The 20,531-nt window shown below is 34.0% G+C and overlaps 1 protein-coding gene across 5 annotated transcripts in view; it reads left to right on the top strand.

Annotated features, from left to right (window-relative positions):
- Positions 1-19,048, top strand: part of ZNF654 (zinc finger protein 654) — a 92,392-nt gene extending 73,344 nt beyond the window's left edge. For 2 of the 5 annotated variants that reach the window (XM_024761394.1, XM_024761395.1), the window contains exons 2-5: positions 1,500-1,702; positions 2,306-2,445; positions 9,246-9,387; positions 12,988-15,893. In XM_024761394.1, the coding sequence (XP_024617162.1) occupies positions 1,586-1,702; positions 2,306-2,445; positions 9,246-9,387; positions 12,988-15,459 (2,871 nt within the window). In that variant the 5' untranslated portion in view covers positions 1,500-1,585 and the 3' untranslated portion in view covers positions 15,460-15,893. Of the gene's footprint in view, positions 1-1,499; positions 1,703-2,305; positions 2,446-9,245; positions 9,388-12,987; positions 15,894-15,921 lie in introns of those variants that run through there. The other 3 variants (XM_024761393.1, XM_024761392.1, XM_024761391.1) reach the window with 3 other exon arrangements.
- The last annotated feature ends 1,483 nt before the right edge of the window (positions 19,049-20,531 follow it).

Genomic DNA, 20,531 nt, shown 5'->3' with positions numbered 1-20,531 from the left:
AAGAGCTAAGGTATATGTGACAACGGTGTGGTATAAAGGATACAAAGGAGAGTAGCACTTGATGTGAGGGTCTTGGAAAGGAATAAAAAGAAAAGAAAAAAACTGAAGAGGGAGGCAGTAGTTAGATCAGAGGAGGAAGAGTCGGCTCATTGAGGAAAAGTATGAACCATCAAATATAGGGAAGGCAAGGGTGACAGCCTTGAAGGAATCTCTGAGGAAACTGGAGAATGTGGCCAGAGGGGACAGGAGCTAGGCAAAGACAGAATCATAGGGAATGAGAACAGGGGAGGAGAGTTTGGGGTTTTAGGGTAGCTTTTGGGCTCCTTTCAGTAGGAGCTAGAACAAACCTGTTGCTTGTTGGTGTGAGGGCTGATGGCCTCAATATATACCGTTTATAATATGTATATAGTCCTGTCATATATATTCCTTTTATACTTACACTAGCATACCTCACTTTGGGAAAAGCTGCTCTAGAACCTCATTAATGTAGATGGCTGTACTCTAGTTGGTGATCATCAGAGTAAAGATCAGTCTGAAGTTTATCTTTGCATCAACTATACAAAATCATTGTCTGCTTAGCTTATAGTGTAAACAGAATTGCAAGGCAAATGTTGAAGCCCAAATAAAACATTATTCATAGGCATTTCAGAAACTACTGATTAAACATATATAACTAATTAAAAGATTTTTGGATTTGAAATCATGAAATATGGGTTCCAGTTCCTGCTCTGCCACTTATTTAATTAATTATTTGTCCTTGGGCAAGTCATTTGACCTCTCTGAGACTCAGTTTTGTGATCTGTAAAACAAGTATTAATATTATACCTGTCATGAGGTTGTTGTTAGGTCTAAATGAACTTATATAGATAAAGATTTTTATATATTTTAAAATTGTATAAAAGCAAGTATTAATTAGTAATTATCCTTAGTGACACATGGGCATATATTAATAAGCAGTCCTGTTTGGCACTACTTGTAACTTAATTTTTTTGTTTGAAAGTAATAAAATATATTTCTTTTATGATTGAACTTTTTCATTAATTCAGATTACATTTCTCTATAATTAATCTGAATTAGTATGGTTTAATGACAAATTACAATTTAGCCTTTTAATCTTATAGGAATGAAAATACTGGTCAGTAAGAAGATAAAGTACGTAATCTTAGACTAGAAAGAAATTTGAAACATATTTTAACATTAGTGAACACAAAAAAAGAATATTTCATGGTTTTTTTTGTTTTTTAAATTTTGCTTACTTTTTAGACTGAGAAAGAATCAGCAACTATTTCTTGGGCACAGTTTTGGTGTCTCTTACTTCCATTTTTCCAATCATTTAACTGAACATTCCTTTCACAAATAAACTCCTAATAAGAAAAATACTATTTAATTAAATAGTTGATTTAATTAGATACCACATGTTAGCGCTAAGGTGTCAAAGAACAAAGTTTGAGACAGTCTTTTCATGAGAGTAATAAGAGTCTGTTTTCTTTTTAATATAGTGAACAAATATTTAAGTTCTGAAAATCCACTATTCTTTGAACTACGTGCCAGATATCTAATTGCTTGTGAACGCATACCTGAAGCAATGGCTCTCATTAAATGTTGTATAAATCACCCAGAAATCAGTAAAGACTTGTACTTCCATCAAGCACTCTTCACATGTCTGTTTATGTCACCTGTAGAAGATCACCTATTCCGGGAGGTATTGTTTGAGATTATGTTTGCCTATTACCATTTTAACATTACCAAAAAAAAAAAAAAAAGTAGCCCATTCTTGTTAAATTCCTTTTACAGTAATATCAAAGGTTTTAAAATTACATTATCTAGATGTTCCCTTTGGCACCATTCTTTAAGCTCATATTGAATTAGAGTCTGATATTAACAAATGATGAAATTAAAATTTTTGTTGATAAGCATTATTCATGTTGAGTGAGCTTCTGGTGTGACAGAGGTTAAATAAAAACCGAGAAGCATTATGATTTTGCATTTTAAATAAAATTGTAAGAAATTAAATGCATATGTTTGTTATTTTGGTTTTTTTTTAAGATGAAAGAACCTTTTTCGAATATGGACCCTACATACCAACAAGCTGTGGACATTGAGATTAAAAGTAGTCATTGTATACTGTAGGTTCTATATAGTGAAACTATGAAAACATGAAAATATCTCTGTACAATTCATCATTGTCTTTGTAGAAGAAAACTAGAAATCTAATTTCTTCTGAATGCTTAATTTAAACATTTATTACACCTATCTTTCTAGATATTTTTAATGATACAAACTGGTTTTTCTTTTTCTCTTATAGCATTTACTGAAAACTGATTGTAAGAGTGGAATTGATATCATCTGTAACACTGAAAAAGAAGGCAAGACTATGTTAGCCTTGCAACTCTGTGAATCCTTTCTTATTCCACAGCTCCAGAATGGGGATATGTACTGTATCTGGTAAGTGTTCCTAATATAGAAATTGAAACGGTGAGATGGGGTACAGAAGGAGAATTGGTTAGCAGAATTTGCACCTTATATATTTTTTTAAAGTTATGTGAAAATGTTAAGCCACTTTTTCCCCCACATTTATTGTGCAAAAAACGATAGGTTGTAAGACCTATCGTAAGGATTAAAAAAGAAAATGATCATGTACCAGTAATTGATAGTGTTGATATTTAAGGAATGCGTTACAATAAAATAGTTATGTTTTAAATTAAATTTAGAGTGTTATTTTTAAATTTTTTTAAGAGTTCATTTTTCGGAGCAGTTTTAAGTTTTACAACAAAATTGAGAGGGAGGTACAGGCATTCCCTATATATTCCCTGCCCCCACAAAGGCATTTCCTCCCCCATTATCAAGATCACTCACCAAATGGTACATTTTTTACTAAGAATGAACCTACATTGACACAATTACCCAGAGTCCACAGTTTACCTTTAGGGTTCACTCTTGGTGTTAATTTTCTATGGGTTTGGACAAATATATAATGACATATATCCATCACTATAATATCATACAGAGTATGCCCTAAAAATCCTCTGTGCTCTGCCTATTCATCTCTCCCTCCCACCCCTGCCACCACCTCTGGAAACAACTGATTTTTTTTTTTTTTTTTTTTTTTTTTGTTTTTTTGTTTTTTTTACTATCTCCATAGTTCTGCCTTTTCCAAAATATCATATAGTTGGAATCATACAGTATGTAGCCTTTTCAGATTGGCCTTTTTCACTTAGTAATATGCATTTAAGGTTCCTCTGCATCTTTTCATAGCTTGATAGCTCATTTCTTTTTAGTGCTGAATAATATTCCATTGCCTGGATGTACCACAGTTTATTTATCCATCATCTACTAAAGGACATCTTGGTTGCCTCCAAGATTTGGCAGTTATGAATAAAGCTGCTATAAACATCTGTGTGCAGGTTTATGTGTGGACATAAATTTTCACCTCCTTTGGGTAAATACCAAGGAGCACGATTGCTGGAACGTATGGTAAGAGTATGTTTAGTTTTGTAAGAACCTGCCAAACTGTCTTCCAGAGTGGCTGTACCATTTTTCATTTCCACCAGCAGTGTTTGAGATTTCCTGTTGCTCCACATCCTCACCAGCATTTGTTTTTCGTGTCCCAGATTTTGGCCATTCTAATAGGTGTGTAGTGGTATCTCATTTTAATTTGCATTTCCCTGATGACATATGATGTGGAGCATCTTTTCATATGCTTATTTGCTATCTGTATATCTTCTTTGGTGAGGTGTCTGTTAAGGTCTTTGGCCCATTTTTTAATTGGGTTGTTTGTTTTCTTATTGTCGAGTTTTAAGAGTTCTTTGTATATTATGGATAACAGTCCTTTATTGGATGAGTCTTTTACAAATATTTTCTCCCAGTCTGCGGCTTGTCTTTTAATTCTCTTGATATTGTCTTTCACAGAGAAGTTTTCAATCTTAATGAAGTCCAGCTTATCAATTATTTCTTTCATGGATCATGTCTTTGGTGTTATATCTAAAAAGGCATCAACATACGCAAGGTCATCTAGGTATTCTCCTATGTTATCTTCTAGGAGTTTTGTAGTTCTGTGTTTTCTGTATAGACCATGATCCATTTTTAGTTAATTTTTGTGAAGGGTGTAAGGTCTGTGTTTAGACTCTTTTTTTTTTTAATGTGGATGTCTAGTTGTTCTAGAACCATTTCTTGAAAAGACTATCTTTGCTCCATTGTATTGCCTTTGCTCCTTTGTCAAAGAACAGTTGACTATATTTATGTGGGTCTGTTTCTAGCTCTCTGTTCTCTTCCATTGATCTATATGTCTCTTCTTTCACCAGTACAACTCTGTCTTCATTATGTTAGTTTATATTAAGTCCTGAAGTCGGGTAGTATCATTCCTCCAAATTTGTTCTTCTTCAGTATTGTATTAGCTATTCTGGGTCTTTTGTCTCTCCACATAAACAGTTTGTCCATATCCATAAAATAACCTGCTGGGATTTAAATTGGGATTGAATCTGTAGATTAAGTTGAGAAAAACTAATAACTTGAAAATATTGAGCCCTCCTGTCCATGAACATGGAATATATATCCATTTATTTAGTCCTTTGATTTCATTCATCAGAGTTTTGTAGTTTTCCTCATGTAGATCTTATACATATTTTGCTAGATTTTTTTCCTCATGTAGATCTTATACATATTTTGCTAGACTTATACCTAAGTAACTCATTTTGGGGACACTAATATAAATGGTATTATGTGACTATTAGTTTTTCTAAGCATTTTTAAAACCAGTTAAAAATTATTAGCAGAGGGCTTCCCTGGTGGCGCAGTGGTTAAGAATCCACCTGCCAATGCAGGGGACATGGGTTCAAGCCCTGGTCCGGGAAGATCCCACATGATGCAGAGCAACTAAGCTGGTGCGCCACAACTACTGAGCCTGCCCTCTAGAGCCTGCAAGCCACAACTACTGAAGCCCGCACACCTAGAGCCCATGCTCTGCAACAAGAGAAGCCACCGCAATGAGAAGTCCACGCACCACAGTAAAGAGTAGCCCCCACTCGCCACAACTAGAGAAAGTCCACACGCAGCAACGAAGACACAACACAGCCCAAAAATAAATAAATAAATAAAAGAGTTCTTCTTGAAATATCCTCAAATAATAGCAAAATGTTTAAAAAAAATTATTAGCAGAAAAAAAATTATTAGAATATTATGAAGCATCAAATTTATCTAGCAATCATGTAATTTAGAACGTGGTTTGAGAGTATTTTTAGTACCAACCCTTAAGTGCTATTAGATGAAATCATGAATAATAATTAGAAAAGATTCTAATAACTTCTGCCTCCCCTACCCCAGTACACACACACACACACACACACACACACACAAAAGAAAAAAAACCCTACCACTTTAACATGTCATTAATTCTTAAGAGAAAACTAGGTTTCATGTGCCTAACATCATAATATGAAATGATATGGGCTATAAACATTTTTTAATAAATGCTTTCAAATTTTAAGTTCTTAGATACTTAAAACAATAGCTTGAAGGGGGTTTAAAGATAAACTTATTTAATATATTATAGATTTTATAGATTAAAATCTTCAGATTCAGAGATAGAGTCAAGTAGCTAATTAATAGAACTGGGTCTAGAAACTAGTGGATTTTGTCTTCTATGGGACTGGACTGTACTCTTAGAATATACAAATTTTTATTCAGAAGTTTACCATGTAAATTGAAATTACAAATAGAGAGGAGGATCAGGAGACAATGGTAAGACATACACTTCTAAATAGTTTTCAAAGTATCATTTCTTGATATGTAGTTATTTTGAAACAGGATATAGTCATTACTGTTATAGTATATCTTTTCCTATGGTGATAGGAATGTTCTCTATCCTTGGCTCTATTAAACTATTTAAACAGAATATCCATTGTTTTCATTTTAACACACTCATAAGTAAACTGGAATCAAGTATAAACAAACCAAAAAGGACCAGGAAAACATTTATTTTCTTCTTCTCTTGGCTGACCAATTTCTACTCTTTAGGGAAGAACTTTAAAAATAGAACAGTGCCTATCTTTCCTGCTCCTGGCCACAGTCACCTTCTAAGAATAGAAGCTGGGTGTGTGACTCCCAGCTGCCTAACTGAAAAGGAATCTTTAGCCTGCTTCTTTGTCCTTCCTTCTGAGTAGGCTGAGTTCTGATCGCCTGCCCTCTTATTTCTTCTACCTCTCTCCTTTATATTTCTGAGTGCTGGGGTCCGAAAAAGTTGATTTTCACTGTAACTTCAAGAGCAGGATTCTTTCCAGCTTATAAGGTCCGTGTTGTCTGTTTCATCTTGGTCTTCAGCTTACTCTTCATCTCCCCTCTCTGAGGACAAAACCTGATCACAGTCCAGTTTTGCTCTGTCTCAAGCCAATGAAGCAAGCTACTAAGCCAGTTCTCTCACCATCGATAATAAGAATATTATAATAATAGCAGCTGCTTATATTTGCTGAGTGCTTCCATTAGTCTATGCTTTATATATGCATTATCTCATTTACTCCAGCAATCTTATGGGGTAGAGAATATGCCCAAACCATTCAACTAGTAAATAATGATTCAAACCCAGGCAGTCTCTGCTACTAAACATTACTTACTATAAAATGGGTATAGTATGAAAAAAAATCTATGTGGTAAGGGTGGCTATAGACCTTGTTATAGTCTCTCTGCAACTAGATAACTTGGCGGTTATATTAGCAGTTAGCTACCTGGGAAATGTGTTTGTACACCAAATCAGTGCTGTGTTGTTTCTTTTTTAAGGACCCTTTTTTGGAAAGGAAAACATAAGCTTCATTAAACTTTCCCTTTCATCTTCACAAAGAAGACTATCTGAGCAATTTATTAAACATCAGTATATACCAGACATTTCACCTAGGTGTTTTCACTTCTCTCTCTTAATTCTTTTTATGTAGAAGAAAACTGTGGATAAAAGAGATAAAAGCCACACAGCTAGTAACAAAATGGAGTTGGAATTTATACTAGTCAGTTTCCAAGTGATAACATCCTATGTCTAACTAGTTCAGGGAGAAGGTAGTATTTATTGAATGTATACTGGGGTATGACGTGAGCGACAAAAAGGGCAGGGTTATAGGTGGTCCTCAAAGATAATTGCTAACAGGGACGTTGAGATTGCTGGGGTTTTTTAAAAGTATCTCTGTTCTGCCATTTGGCTTCAGTCTTTCCTGTTGCAGACCAGAAGAATGCCAACAGTCCCCAGGCTTCATAGTTTAGAGCTGAGAACATTCCAGGGATTCTGACCGACTTAATTGGGGTCAGTTTCCCATTCCTGAATTAATATTTTAAGGAGAGTGAGGAGGGTCACTTAGGCATGGCCACTGAGGTTCCAGCCCTGTGTATTCGGGCTATTCTTAGAAAATGGTGGTTCACTGTGAACTGGGGAGTACCATCTCAGTTGGCATGTAATGCCCTATTGAAATGTAGGTCTCTTATTCCCAATCTCCTGTTCTTCTTCACTACCTCCACTATATAATGTGTCATTGAGAAGATTTACAATGTATTAATAGTTGGGGAAACAGGACTTATAAACAAGGAAGTATATGAAAGGCATTAAACCAGTAAGAGAGATAAGATCTGTTCTGAAGTAGTTATCACTTTAAGTTTGGGGTATTCATGAAAATTTTCATGAAGAAGAGGCACTTGATATGGACTCTGAAAGATAAGCTTATCTTAGAAATAAATATTTTCCAAGTAGAGCAATCAGCACAACAAAAAGTGAGAATAAATGAAGCACATTAACTGACACTGAGGAAACCAACTTAGGAGAATGCCCAGGATTCAAATCCTGATCCTTCTGACACCAAAGCCCATGTTTCTGTTGCTTTTAACACCACAAGGCATATTGAACAAGCACTAAATGAAATAATCTGGGAGGCTGGAAGCAGATCAGTTTAGCAACTCCTATAGAAGTACGTATGGAAAATTAAAGGGCCTAACGTGGTAGCATTGAGAAAGAATGATATAACTGTGGGCAAAAATATAATAAAAATATAAAGACTATGAAAAACAAGCAGGTTAGAACCAGACAGGTTAGAGGAATGTTTAGTGTCATTGGTCTAGGAAAAGGTAATCAATTTTGCAGGAATTTGATTTGTTCTAAATGGATTAAAGTGATAGAAACCAATCTAAGTTGAAATATCCAGTTACAGAAAGTGGGAAAGAAGTCAGAGCTAGAGATTTGGGAACATGGTGTGAAACCTGGTGAGCTTTCCAAAGGAATATGTGTGCCAAAAAAAAGTGAGTGGTGGACGAAAGCTTAGGAACACCCACACAGCTTGTGTGAAATAGAAGAGGAATTTTGGTTTTACTTTTTGTGTTGCTTGCCATCATTTTTTGTTTTGTGTTCTGTGTTGTCTCTGTAAATAGAGTATGCATACCTTCATGATAGTAGTCAAGCTGTCCTTAGATTTAATAGCTGTATGTGCTGGTTTCAAAGTACATTCTCAGTATATCACTTTTTTTTTAAACATTTTCATCAATTCTTTTAATACGTTTTAGATTATGATGTTTTATGTAACTTTTATGACACTTTTCAAGGAATTCTAATTTGCTAAAATGTGATATCCAAATGTAACAATTATATCTTATGATTTCCTTTGCCTCAAAACCCACTGCTCCTACCTTGTTCATCTAATAACCTTGGCCATATTTTAGAAAAGAATCTACCTGTGAAATACTTTAAATGGTCCATAGCTTGTCTGTTTAAAATACTACATCTTAATGGAAGAGTAGATGATATAAAACAAAATTTCAGAATCAGTACTATAATATACTTACACTTTTAATCTGTAGTACTTTTGGTATCTTAATAGATTGAAAAGTATGAACCATTCTTTGCAGAAATTCTACAACATTGATTTATAAATTTGCAAGTGGGTATTAATTAAAGGTCAACGTTAAAATTTTTAAGCAATATCATTAATATTAGTATACTGAGATTAGAATTTGTTTTGATCAAGTACTAGAGATGCCTTAGGTTTGTTGGCATATAATTAGAATGCATTCCATACAGCAAATTGCAATTTCTAATCTCACCTTTTCTCCTAGCTTCTATTAATCCCAAATAGGTAGTGGAAGTAGCCTGGAAGTTAACTTAATATCCATTTACACCCACTTTGTATACATCCCAGCCAGGGCACTACAGAATCAGGGAAAGACAGCTAATGTCTGTATTTGAATAAACTGTATCTTTGATATTTCTCTTTTTTTCTCATTTACAGGGAGTTGATTTTCATATGGAGTAAACTTCAGCTAAAGTCTAATCCTTCAAAACAAGTTTTTGTAGATCAATGCTACCAGCTTTTAAGAACAGCAACTAATGTGAGAGTCATATTTCCTTTCATGAAAATCATTAAAGATGAGGTAAATAGTATATATTTATCCCTTCATTTTAAATTAAATTTAAATGACAGTTCACTGAAACTTGAATCTCTTGTGGTAAAATGTATTTGATCATGTAATTGAAGAAAAGGAGGATTTTAAGGCATTCTCCATATATTATATCCTCCCCTCCCCCCCACCTCAAACTCCCAACATGGTACAAATAGTATGCATAAATGAAAATAACTGAAAAAAGAGAAAAAAAATTTAGTGTTACATAAAGTTTAGTATGGGAACTGCTTCCATAAGAAGCTATTATCTCTTTTCTTATAACTAAATAAGCCTGGCACTTTTAACATTATTCTAAGTCCTGTATGTAGAATCTTAACTAATTTGCAAATGAACTTTCTGTAACTATAGCTAATACCTGTTCACCATCATAGAGAAATAGTTCATAGTTTTACGTTTGGTGTTTAGGTAAAAAGGAATAATGAATTCTGAGACATTTTTGGAACCTAAGGACAAATTTTTAAAGTGTTTATTTAAAATAATAGTAAAAACCCATTACCTGTTTTTAAAAATAGTTCTGAGGCAAGTTTTTCATGGGCCACTGGCAAGTGAGTACAATTCTACATATGATTCTTACATAGACATGAAAGTAGATCCTACAGATCCTTTTACTTTTTCTCCTCAAGTATTAACAGAACTTTGAGTACAAAGATAGGAAAGATAAAGCTACCTTACATTTTAGGTAGCTCCATTTAACTGAATCTTTATGTGGGTTACTTTTAAATATATAAGGAGGCATCCATTAAATAATATATTTTAATTTTTTTACATACTTCTGCATTTATTACATTCATTATCATATCACTCATTAGATGTATGACCATGTAGTGATCATATTCCCGTGATAAAAAGCATTATATCAGAGGGTTTGGTTTTGTTTTATTTCCTATTTATTTGCTAACTGCATTAATAGCTTCATTATTAAAGAGTGAAATGTCATTTAAATGCATTGTCAAAGTTAACCTCTCTCCCCACCAAAAAAACAAAGAAAAAACAAACTATGCTATAGAATACTTCTTAATATTTGAAGTACATCAGAATTACCTGTAAAACTTTTTAAAAAATATTTATCTATCTCTGTTTTTTTAACATATGATTCTCATTTGTACCAAAAATCGAGAGACTTTGTTATAGAAAATTTACAATATAGGTGAAGTTCAGCCAATTATCATAGAGCTTTCTCGTTTTCACATGTGTGGTCAACCTAAGAATACATGATAAGAGGAAAAATTCAAAGATGAAATAAATATTTAAAATGTGCTTTATTTCTTATACAGTCTATTAAAAACATTTTTATCTGATGGAATAGATCATTCACACGCCTCAGTGCTAAGAGGCACAGGCAATGCTGTGTGAGTTCAGAAGGAGACATTACAGATAGCATATCTGAAAAGCCTTCACAGAGGAAGATGCTTTCAGTTGGGTTTTAAATGATAGAGGAGGATAATACTAATATTTGTAGAGGATTTTGTAGTTTACAGAGTCCCTTCTCCTCATTTTATTATTTGGTTCTCACAGCTGTCCAGTGGCATTAATAGGGTGGCACAGAAACGGGGAAGTGTGTGGATGACGAAACTAATCGAAGAGTTTAGTTTCTATAGTTTCTATGGGGTTGCGGGTGGGGTTGCTATAGACCCTAAAGGGACTGAATGCTACTCTAAAAATTGAAATGTCAGTCCATAAATATACTGGAATTGTTAAAGGCTTTCAGGTAAGAAAGTAGCCTGTTCCCTTTTGTGATGATCCTGAAATTTTTAAACCTCAGCAACTGTGAGTACATTATAATTTCATGAGAAAAGAGAGGATGTAGATAGAACATTGGACAAAGAGAATGAATTGTTTTGAAGCAGTGGATTTGAATTTGCTATATCTGGAAAATCTAGGTAGGTTTTATAACTGACAATTATAGAAATAAGAAATTTGAATTCAGAAAAAGGATTCCAAGCTGGAAATGGTGGATTTATAGGAGACTAAATCAGTGGAATATTATCTGATCTCATTCATTCTGCAAACATTTATTCAAAGGTCACTGTATGTCAACTCCTATGTTAACCACAGAAGGATACGAAAAATGAGATACTGTCCCTGTGATTTAGGAATTCCAAGTCAAGAAGTAGGGGCGTAGACAGTTAAAAAACAATATTACATGCTTTTTAGAAATAAGTATAAATTATTCTCAGTGGAAAGAATAGAGAATGTTTTTAACTATACCCCAAGGTAGGGGCCAGAATGAATCAGAAAAACTTTCAAGGCAGAATTGATTCTCAAAGAATGAATAGGAGATGGGTAGGAATTTACCAGCGAGGTAAAGTGATATGCAGAGTTAAGTTCTGCTTGTGGAACTGTAAGTGAGGGTTGCATAGCACATAAGGAACTCAGAGGACATGAGGCTGGCAAGGTAGTGTTCCTCCCTGTCATCTGTAATATACCATATGCAGGCAATATGATACACAGACACAACTGTTAAAGACATATTATTATTTTATCTCTTTCTATTCAAACAAGCATTTAGGTCATTCTAGAGGCATTATTTATAACTTGAATTAAGGTGGATAGACAACAAATTCTCAACTAAAAGCTGATGCAGTTATCTTTGAGTCATCAGTCAAAGTTTCAAAGCTTGAATACTTTTCAGATAACTTCCAGTAGGTTCATTATTCTGATACCTTATTAGATTTGGAAAGTTTATAATTGCCTTCTTCATGTGGATTACACTTCTCCCCTTATTTGGATTAATAATGTTACTTAATAAGTACAATAAGTAATATTATTTAGTGCAGCTTTATGAAAGAGTTTCCATAAGCAGTTCTTTTTGTTTTTACTTTAGTATTTTTTTAACATCAAAAATTGATAACTGGGCTTCCCTGGTGGCTCAGTGGTTGAGAGTCCGCCTGCCGATGCAGGGGACACAGGTTCGTGCCCCGGTTCGGGAAGATCCCACATGCCGCAGAGCGGCTGGGCCCATGAGCCATGGCTGCTGAGCCTGCGCATCCAGAGCCTGTGCTCCGCAACGGGAGAGGCCACAACAGTGAGAGGCCCGCGTACCGCAAAAACAAAAACAAAAACAAAACAAAACAAAATTGATAACTGTGTTTTTAAATACATATAATTTAACCCTTCTGCCACAGAATGTAAGATTGGTACCTTAAAACAGGGGCCTAGATATGTAAGAAACTTGAATCACCATAAGTTCATGAAGCATTTTATATTTTAATAACCATAAGGTTATGAAGCATTTTGTATTATGGTCAGTAGGGCTTGTCAGACTTGAAAATTAAATAAATTGGAAGCTAAAATACTATCTTTTCCAGGTTATTCTCAAGTTAAAACAGATTTATTTATATATTAAAAAGTAGTTAAACATGGCTACCCATTGAAGAAAATTGCACATTTAGAATGCTCTGTTTATTTAGCTTTCATTTCAGAGTTGTATTGGTTTGGCCAGAAAGTTTGTTCGAGTTTTTCCGTACGATGCTATGGAACGTTTTGGCCAACCCGGTATTTTAAAAGGATAATCTAGTAAGTGTTAATAATTTTTTTTAAGAAGTAGCAGTAATATTTTTCTTTTTACAGGTTGAAGAAGAAGGCTTACAAATTTGTGTTGAAATATGTGGTTGTGCTCTACAGCTAGACCTTCATGATGATCCCAAAACTAAATGTCTAATTTATAAAACAATTGCACATTTTTTGCCAAATGATTTGGAGATCCTCAGGATTTGTGCACTCTCAGTATTTTTTCTTGAGCGCTCCTTGGAAGCTTATCATACTGTTGAAGAGCTTTACAAACGTCCAGATGAAGAATATAATGAAGGCACAAGTAGTGTTCAAAATCGTGTTCGTTTTGAATTACTTCCAATTTTGAAAAAGGGATTGTTTTTTGATCCTGAATTCTGGAACTTCATAATGATTAAGAAAAACTGTGTAGCGTTACTGAGTGATAAATCAGCAATTAGATTTCTAAATGAAAGTACACTGGAAAATTCTACAGGTAATGTAAAAAAGGCAGTGGAACAGCAAGGTTTAGATGAAGGACTTGACTCTCTTACAGATCAGAGCATTGGAGAGCTTGATCCTGATGATATATCTGGAGTGCAACCAAAAGGTCATATTAATGCAAAGAAAAACCTCACAGCTCTTAATGCTTCCAGAGTAGATCACAATGTCCCAAGGCATCGGTGTATGTTATGTAACAAGGAATTTCTAGGTGGTCACATTGTACGGCATGCGCAGGCTCATCAGAAAAAGGGCAGTTTTTCATGTGTGATATGTGGTAGAAAATTTAGAAACAGAGGACTTATGCAGAAGCATTTAAAGAATCATGTTAAGAAAATACAGAGACAGCAACTTGCTGCAGCTCAACAGGAGGATCAGGAAAATCCTGCTTTGGAAGAAATAAATTGTTCTGATACTTTCATTTCATTTGAAAATGGGAAGTCTGATAATAAGGATTTGGAAGTAGAGACTATTACCCGTTCCAGTGATGGAAACAAAGATGTCATCCCTTCACATGTGGGTGAATTCATTGAAATTCCAGGAAGTGTATCGGAAGATGTTATTGAAAATATTACTGAAAATGGCAATCCTGATACTTCTTTAAATAATGTCTCAGAGCCATTACCTGTATGTGTGGATGACTATGAGGAGGAAGAAGACGAAGAAGGTGATTATGAAGAAGATGATTACGACCTGAATCAGGAAACTTCAGTACTTCATAAAATCAATGGAACCGTGTGCCATCCAAAAGACATATACGCGACAGATCAAGAAGGAAACTTTAAGTGCCCCGCTCTTGGCTGTGTCAGAATATTTAAAAGAATTGGATTTCTAAATAAGCATGCAAGGACTGTACATCCAACTGATTTAAATGTGCGGCAAACAGTAATGAAGTGGAGCAAAGGAAAATGCAAATTTTGTCAAAGGCAGTTTGAAGATTCTCAACATTTTATAGATCACCTTAATAGACACAGCTATCCAAATGTGTACTTTTGTTTGCATTTTAATTGCAATGAGTCATTTAAGCTGCCAATCCAACTTGCTCAGCACACAAAAAGTCACAGGATATTTCAAGCTCAGTGTAGTTTTCCAGAATGCCATGAGCTTTTTGAAGATCTTCCTCTGCTATATGAACATGAAGCTCAGCACTATTTAAGTAAAACACCAGAATCATCTGCACAACCAAGTGAAGCAATTCTTTGGGATGTTCTTACAGACTCAAAATCTAATCATCAGGAAAAAGACTCATCTAGTAATGAGAAACAAACTGTTAGTCTACCAGTTTCTACTAGCAAATCAAGGAAAGATCCTACAGAACCAAAGACATGTATAGAAAGTATGGAAAAGAAAGACCGTTTAGTTCAGAATGGAAATGAACATTCTGATCACACTGTTTCTGATATAAGCTTGACAGACCAAAAGATGCCTGACATAGAGCCAAATTCTGAAAATAATTGTATTAGTGATTTAGTCAATGGACACAGTGGAATAGAGCAAACACCTTTAGTTTCCTCAGATCCTGCTTTGAAAATTGATACAAATAGAATCAGGACAGAAAACGGTTCCATTTTACCTAGTGTTGTACCACAAGAACACAGTACCCTGCCAGTACCTCAGGCACCTTCCAAACCAAATCAGACGAGTGAACATACTTCATATGGCTTAATTTTAACAAAGCCATATGTCAGACCATTGCCTCCCAGTTACCTTGATGAACGGTACCTTAGTATGCCAAAACGCAGAAAATTTCTGACTGATAGGGTAGATGCCTGTTCTGATCAAGATAACGTTTGTAAAAAATCAGTGAAAAGATTAAGATGTGGCAAATGCCTGACCACCTACTGTAATGCAGAAGCACTTGAGGCTCACCTTGCACAAAAGAAATGTCAGACACTCTTTGGATTTGATTCAGATGATGAAAGTAAGTCTTCTGTCTTCTCAGCAGGTATATCTGTAGAAATAGAAAATGCCATAGATCTTTGTAAGGTTAAAAAAATTAACATTTATATAACACAGATAATAAAGCACTACCCCATACATTATTTCCTTTAATCCATACAACCACCATGAGGTGCTATCACTATTCCTGTTTTATAGATCAAGCAACTGACATTCACAAGTAATTTGCATAGGCATACACCTGTGAACTTGTGGAAGCCAGAACTTGAACACAGTTTTTTCATACTTTTGGATCATACTCTTTAACTGTATCTGAGGCTTTTCTTCATTCCAGGTTTTATGTAATAAGAGATCTAAAAAGAAAGTAATTATGATGGAAATGTTTTTCATCTGCATGCCAGAAATGTAAACCAAGTTGAGCCTCTATTACAAAAACAAAAATAAGAAAGAACCAGAAAATAATTGAAAAATAAAACTGAGCAAAAGAAGAGCTTGCCTTTCTACTAATATTAATATTCTTTAAATGAGTAAGGGTATAAATAAACAGGAAATCTAACTTAGAATACTAGATGAACATCTATAAATATGAATTAACAGACGTGTTCTGTTTTACAGGTGCCTGATAAAAATGTTTCAGAACGATCTGTCGATCAAGCAGTAGTGTGCAAAAAGCACTACAAGAAAATGCATCATCAGTTTGCTATTTCCCTGATGGCCTTAATTTTAGAGCGGTCTTGGATTACTAAAGATAAAGACAAAGCACATTTTCTAGAATGAACCCACAGAGGAGATGTGCTGGTTTAGACTCCAAAAGGGTCTTTACAAAACTCCCAAAGTACCAGTTATCCAGAAAAACCACATTTTGTTTAAGAAGTCGATGATGATTAATAGCAGCATGTTCAGTTTCGCTTATGTGAGAAACATATGCAGGCAACTAGTCAAAAAGAATAACCAGCTATGGCCTTACAGAAAGGGAAAAAACCCATTATAAAAAAGGGGGGGGTGGTTTACAATAAACAACTTAAAAGTATTCCACAAATAGGGTTTGTTTTCTTGTCATGCCTAATCAGATTATGTCCTCCTTTCTGGTCAAACATGCTTTAAGGAACCATTTCTGTTTGATTTATTATTACTTAGAAACTGATTGATAAGATGAAAGTAAAACGATTTATCACCATACTAGCTATAAAAGATTGTACCTTGTTTCCAGATGATTGATTAGGTCAAAGTTCAATGAATGACATTCCAGCATTTAAAATTAACAAACAAAAGAAGACAAAACAACAGTGCTTTGCTAATAAGCTCTTGACAGAACCTTCCACTTTCCATTTTTATAATGCCAATGAGTTATATTTAAAAGGCAGCAGCGTCAATAGAAAACATATTATCAGTAACTCTGGGAAGAGATGGGAGGATCTAAGACCATTAAAGGCTATCTTAGTTGAAAGAAAACACTGAATTGCAAATTCTTCAATGTGAATAATGGTATAAGCACACTGGGATATTTCTGTTTGTATATAGAGTAGTGTTAGGACATTGCTTGATGATTCATAGTAAGGTCCTTTAGACATTAATGTGAGTTATCTAAGTACAGTCCTATAAAAATAACTGACTATAAAAAAAAAATATGCAGCTAAGAATCCGGTCAAGAATTCATTGGTTTTATTCAATTAGGAGAGTTAATTCTAAAATAAGCCATATTACTTATGCTTTCTTATTTATTTCTGATGAATTTGGTCTGAATAGTAATTTTTATATATAAAAAGAAATATTTACACAAAAATTTGCACAGCAAGAACACAGTAAGATATAGTGATGCATTTATTTTCTTTGATGACCAGTAATTTTCCTAAGGAAGATTTTAACTTAATAGTCAATAAATCGTTAAAACAAAAAGGTTTTTAAAAATACTCTCTCAGATGTGTTCCATGTCTTTAAAAGAGGAAGCTTAAAGACTTCCTTTTACCTAACAGTGTGTTAATCTATAGCAGGGCTAAAATGAACAAAAATGCAAAGGCAAATTCTTCAAAAACAGAGCTATTAATGTACCAATGTCAACCAGATATTCCAGTTATTCCAACTGATACATTCTTGTTCAAAGTATATAATCTCATCAGACCCTACTATTATAAATTTCTGGATATTAAAGCTTCTTGAATGAAGTCACTAAGGAAGTGTGACTTTTCTTCCAGGGTAGCATCCAGGCTTTATTAAATTAGGATTTCCAGGTCATGATAAATCAGATATCTAAAAAACTACCCAATTTTATTAGTTTATTTATCATAGGCATTCACTACTATGCAATTGATAGTCATAAGTCCATATCAATCAAATCAGGTTTTTGTTTTGTTATGTAGCCTACATTAGGCTGTGGAATTTACATTTAAAAACATAAGTAAACAACTCGATAAGGTTTTTAAATCCTTTAAGGTCAACTAAAGAAAAAAATGTTTTCCATACTTCCTGATACTAAAAATATAATACTTGAGTTCTTTTTCAGTTCAGTCTAAAATACATCATATAATAAAAAGTATTTGGAAACTAGTTCATATGGACAATGAAGTTATTTTAAAATATTTCTGCTTTGTACATTTTCCAGATGTTTAAAATCACAGCTTGACATTTTATCACATTTTTAACTTTTTATTTTTTATAAGTTGTAACTATTGACATAAATCCATGTCTGCAACTTACTTTCATTCATTTTGCAGCTCATACCAAGATGTTTTAAACATATTCCACTTGTTATTTTTTTGTCTTTGAGGTTTTATTTCTACTTTTGTGTTGGTAACGGAAAACTTTCTGAAAGACTGAGATCAAATTGGTTTATACATAACTAGATCAAGGAATGTTTTATAAAATTCTATTTGACCACATTGTTCTAACCTCTTTATATACTTATCAAATAATTGCTATTGAAAGAATGTGTACATTTTCTTATGTATGCCTTATAAAACATAAACTCACATCATTTTGCTTTTACGGGGTGCATAAACTTCCAACAGTTCCAATGTGGAATTCAGAAGACAAGGAAGCTTTCTTCTTATTCCTCAAATTCTTCTCTTTTTCTTTTCTACTCCTATTTTAAGGATGTGTTTATCTTACGTGGACCAAGTTTCCATCCTTCATTTTCAAATAAAAATTTCCTTTGAAACATTAAATATTAACTTTCTGCTATGTTTCAGTAAGGTCAAAAAAAATAGCAAATCTGAATTTTTGCTGCTCAGATATTATGGAGAAGATAGAAAAGGAGAACCTTCGTGGACAGGGGCACTGGTACTTTGGGCTTCAGTCATATTCTTTTTTTTTTTTTTTTTAATAAACCACCAATTATATAATGAAAACATAACATAACATTGAACTTGTGATTCTTTTCAAATCACACTTGAAGGTTCAGCTGTACTCCTTTCATGTTTGGTTCAAACTGTAGTATGGGTGAAAAACCTAAAAGGGATGGTAGTGTTTATTTTTTAATTTATTTGGTACTGTAGAACACCATTTCAGAATGACTAAATGCTGCATATGCATTTTGGAATTGTTAATATGTGAAAGATATTACAGATTCAGCAAGAAAGGAAATTTGTGCTTCCTTGTTGAACATTAAATTATTTTACTTTGCATTTTATAAGAGTACAAATTAAAACTGAGCCATTGAACTGCAATAAATCAACAGTGTCTCATTTCAAGAAATTTTTTGTACTGTACATAGATTTGTTCAATAAAACATTGTCCTTGTTGGTAATGAAGTTGTTCAGTTTTATGTAGCACATTACTTCAAAAGGAATTAGGCTTAAGGTATACGTTAAATAAGAAATTTCTATTATGTTTCATAAGAGAATGAGGTATTTCAGTTAATATTACCATATTCAGGTTATTGAGTGATTTTAGAGAACATAGAAAACTCTAAGAGTCTACACAAAATAGATATTTTTGACATTATTTAAACTAATGTCCATATGCAGGAATTACAAGTTGATAGAACACTGGTTACTAAAGTCATTTCAGGTAAGTGGTTTCAGTGTGAAATAGTACCCTCTGGAAACTTAGTAGGTGGAAAACAAATATCAGAACTCTCCAAGACAGTGGATGGACTGATCTGCACTGGTAATTCTTCAGAGATGAAGAGCCTCTGGTGGAACTTAAAGACTGTGAAGTCGCTTTGAAATAAGATGTAAATTATGAAAATTACTTCCTACAAAAGTATTTCAATGGGAAAACGTTCAAACCAATTAGTAATCTGTATCTAAAAGTGGGGTCCTTGGGCATGAGGGCTCTACTCTTTTGGCTCACTAACAAAGGAAAACCTCCTACACTTTTTGCTATAACTTGTAGCTTGGGGCTGAAGTAGAGAGAAACTCTTTGATACGATGAGAGCACTGCAAATGAAAGAACAGATATTGTGTTAATTACGGTGATTTGCACATACTACAAATGTTATGCTTTGAAAAACTATGAGAAAATTACTGAAACATTCTAGAGCTGAGATCTAGAATTCTCCATCTATGATTTATGGTCATATGATCTTAGACTATTAAATAAATGTATTGAGGTATTTAGATAAAGTTATTGGGGTTATCTAGACTTTCCATTTTTTTCTTTTCTGAAATTTGAGAAATGCTGGGAAGCAATCAAATATTAAATACACTTCCAAGATAAGTTAGATTGCTTTCATAGCATAAGGTCCATACTAATTCAAGAATCAACTGATAACAAGGCCAGAAGTTTGGGTTGTATATCAGTATTTAAAATGGAGGCGATCCAATATTACATGGAATAAAAACTAAAGGGAGAGAGGTTCATGCCTTATTTATGGGTGCTGCAACTGGAGAAGAAATTACTGTGTACCAGGTTACTTTATATGTGTTACCTCTTACTGTTAAAACAACCCAAAGGTAGATACGGACAATGCTTTTTAGACACCAAGGCTCAGAAAGATTAAATAACTTGACTAGTCACACAGCTAGTAAATGGAGAGGTGGAACTGAAAAGTCGGCTGTTTCCTCCTAAAATCCTGCCATGCAGTTTTCCCTACAAATTGTACAGCATGAGTGGATCTAATATATCCAGATGGAGAGGGTTAGTCTTGCCTAAGGATCAGTGATTTCACAAAGGATGAAGTCTGGTACAGACATGGCTGTTTGATGTTCCATTCTCTTCTACTAGCAGTGATTCTTAAGAGTGCGGTCCCTAGAAGAGCAGAATCGCTATCACCTGAGAACTTGTTA

The sequence above is a fragment of the Neophocaena asiaeorientalis genome, unplaced genomic scaffold (genome assembly GCF_003031525.2).
Source record: "Neophocaena asiaeorientalis asiaeorientalis breed wild unplaced genomic scaffold, Neophocaena_asiaeorientalis_V1.1 scaffold635, whole genome shotgun sequence".
Classification (NCBI taxonomy): domain Eukaryota; kingdom Metazoa; phylum Chordata; class Mammalia; order Artiodactyla; family Phocoenidae; genus Neophocaena; species Neophocaena asiaeorientalis.
The sequence above is the reverse complement of the archived record's forward strand: the minus strand, read 5'-3'. Positions and strand labels throughout refer to the sequence as shown.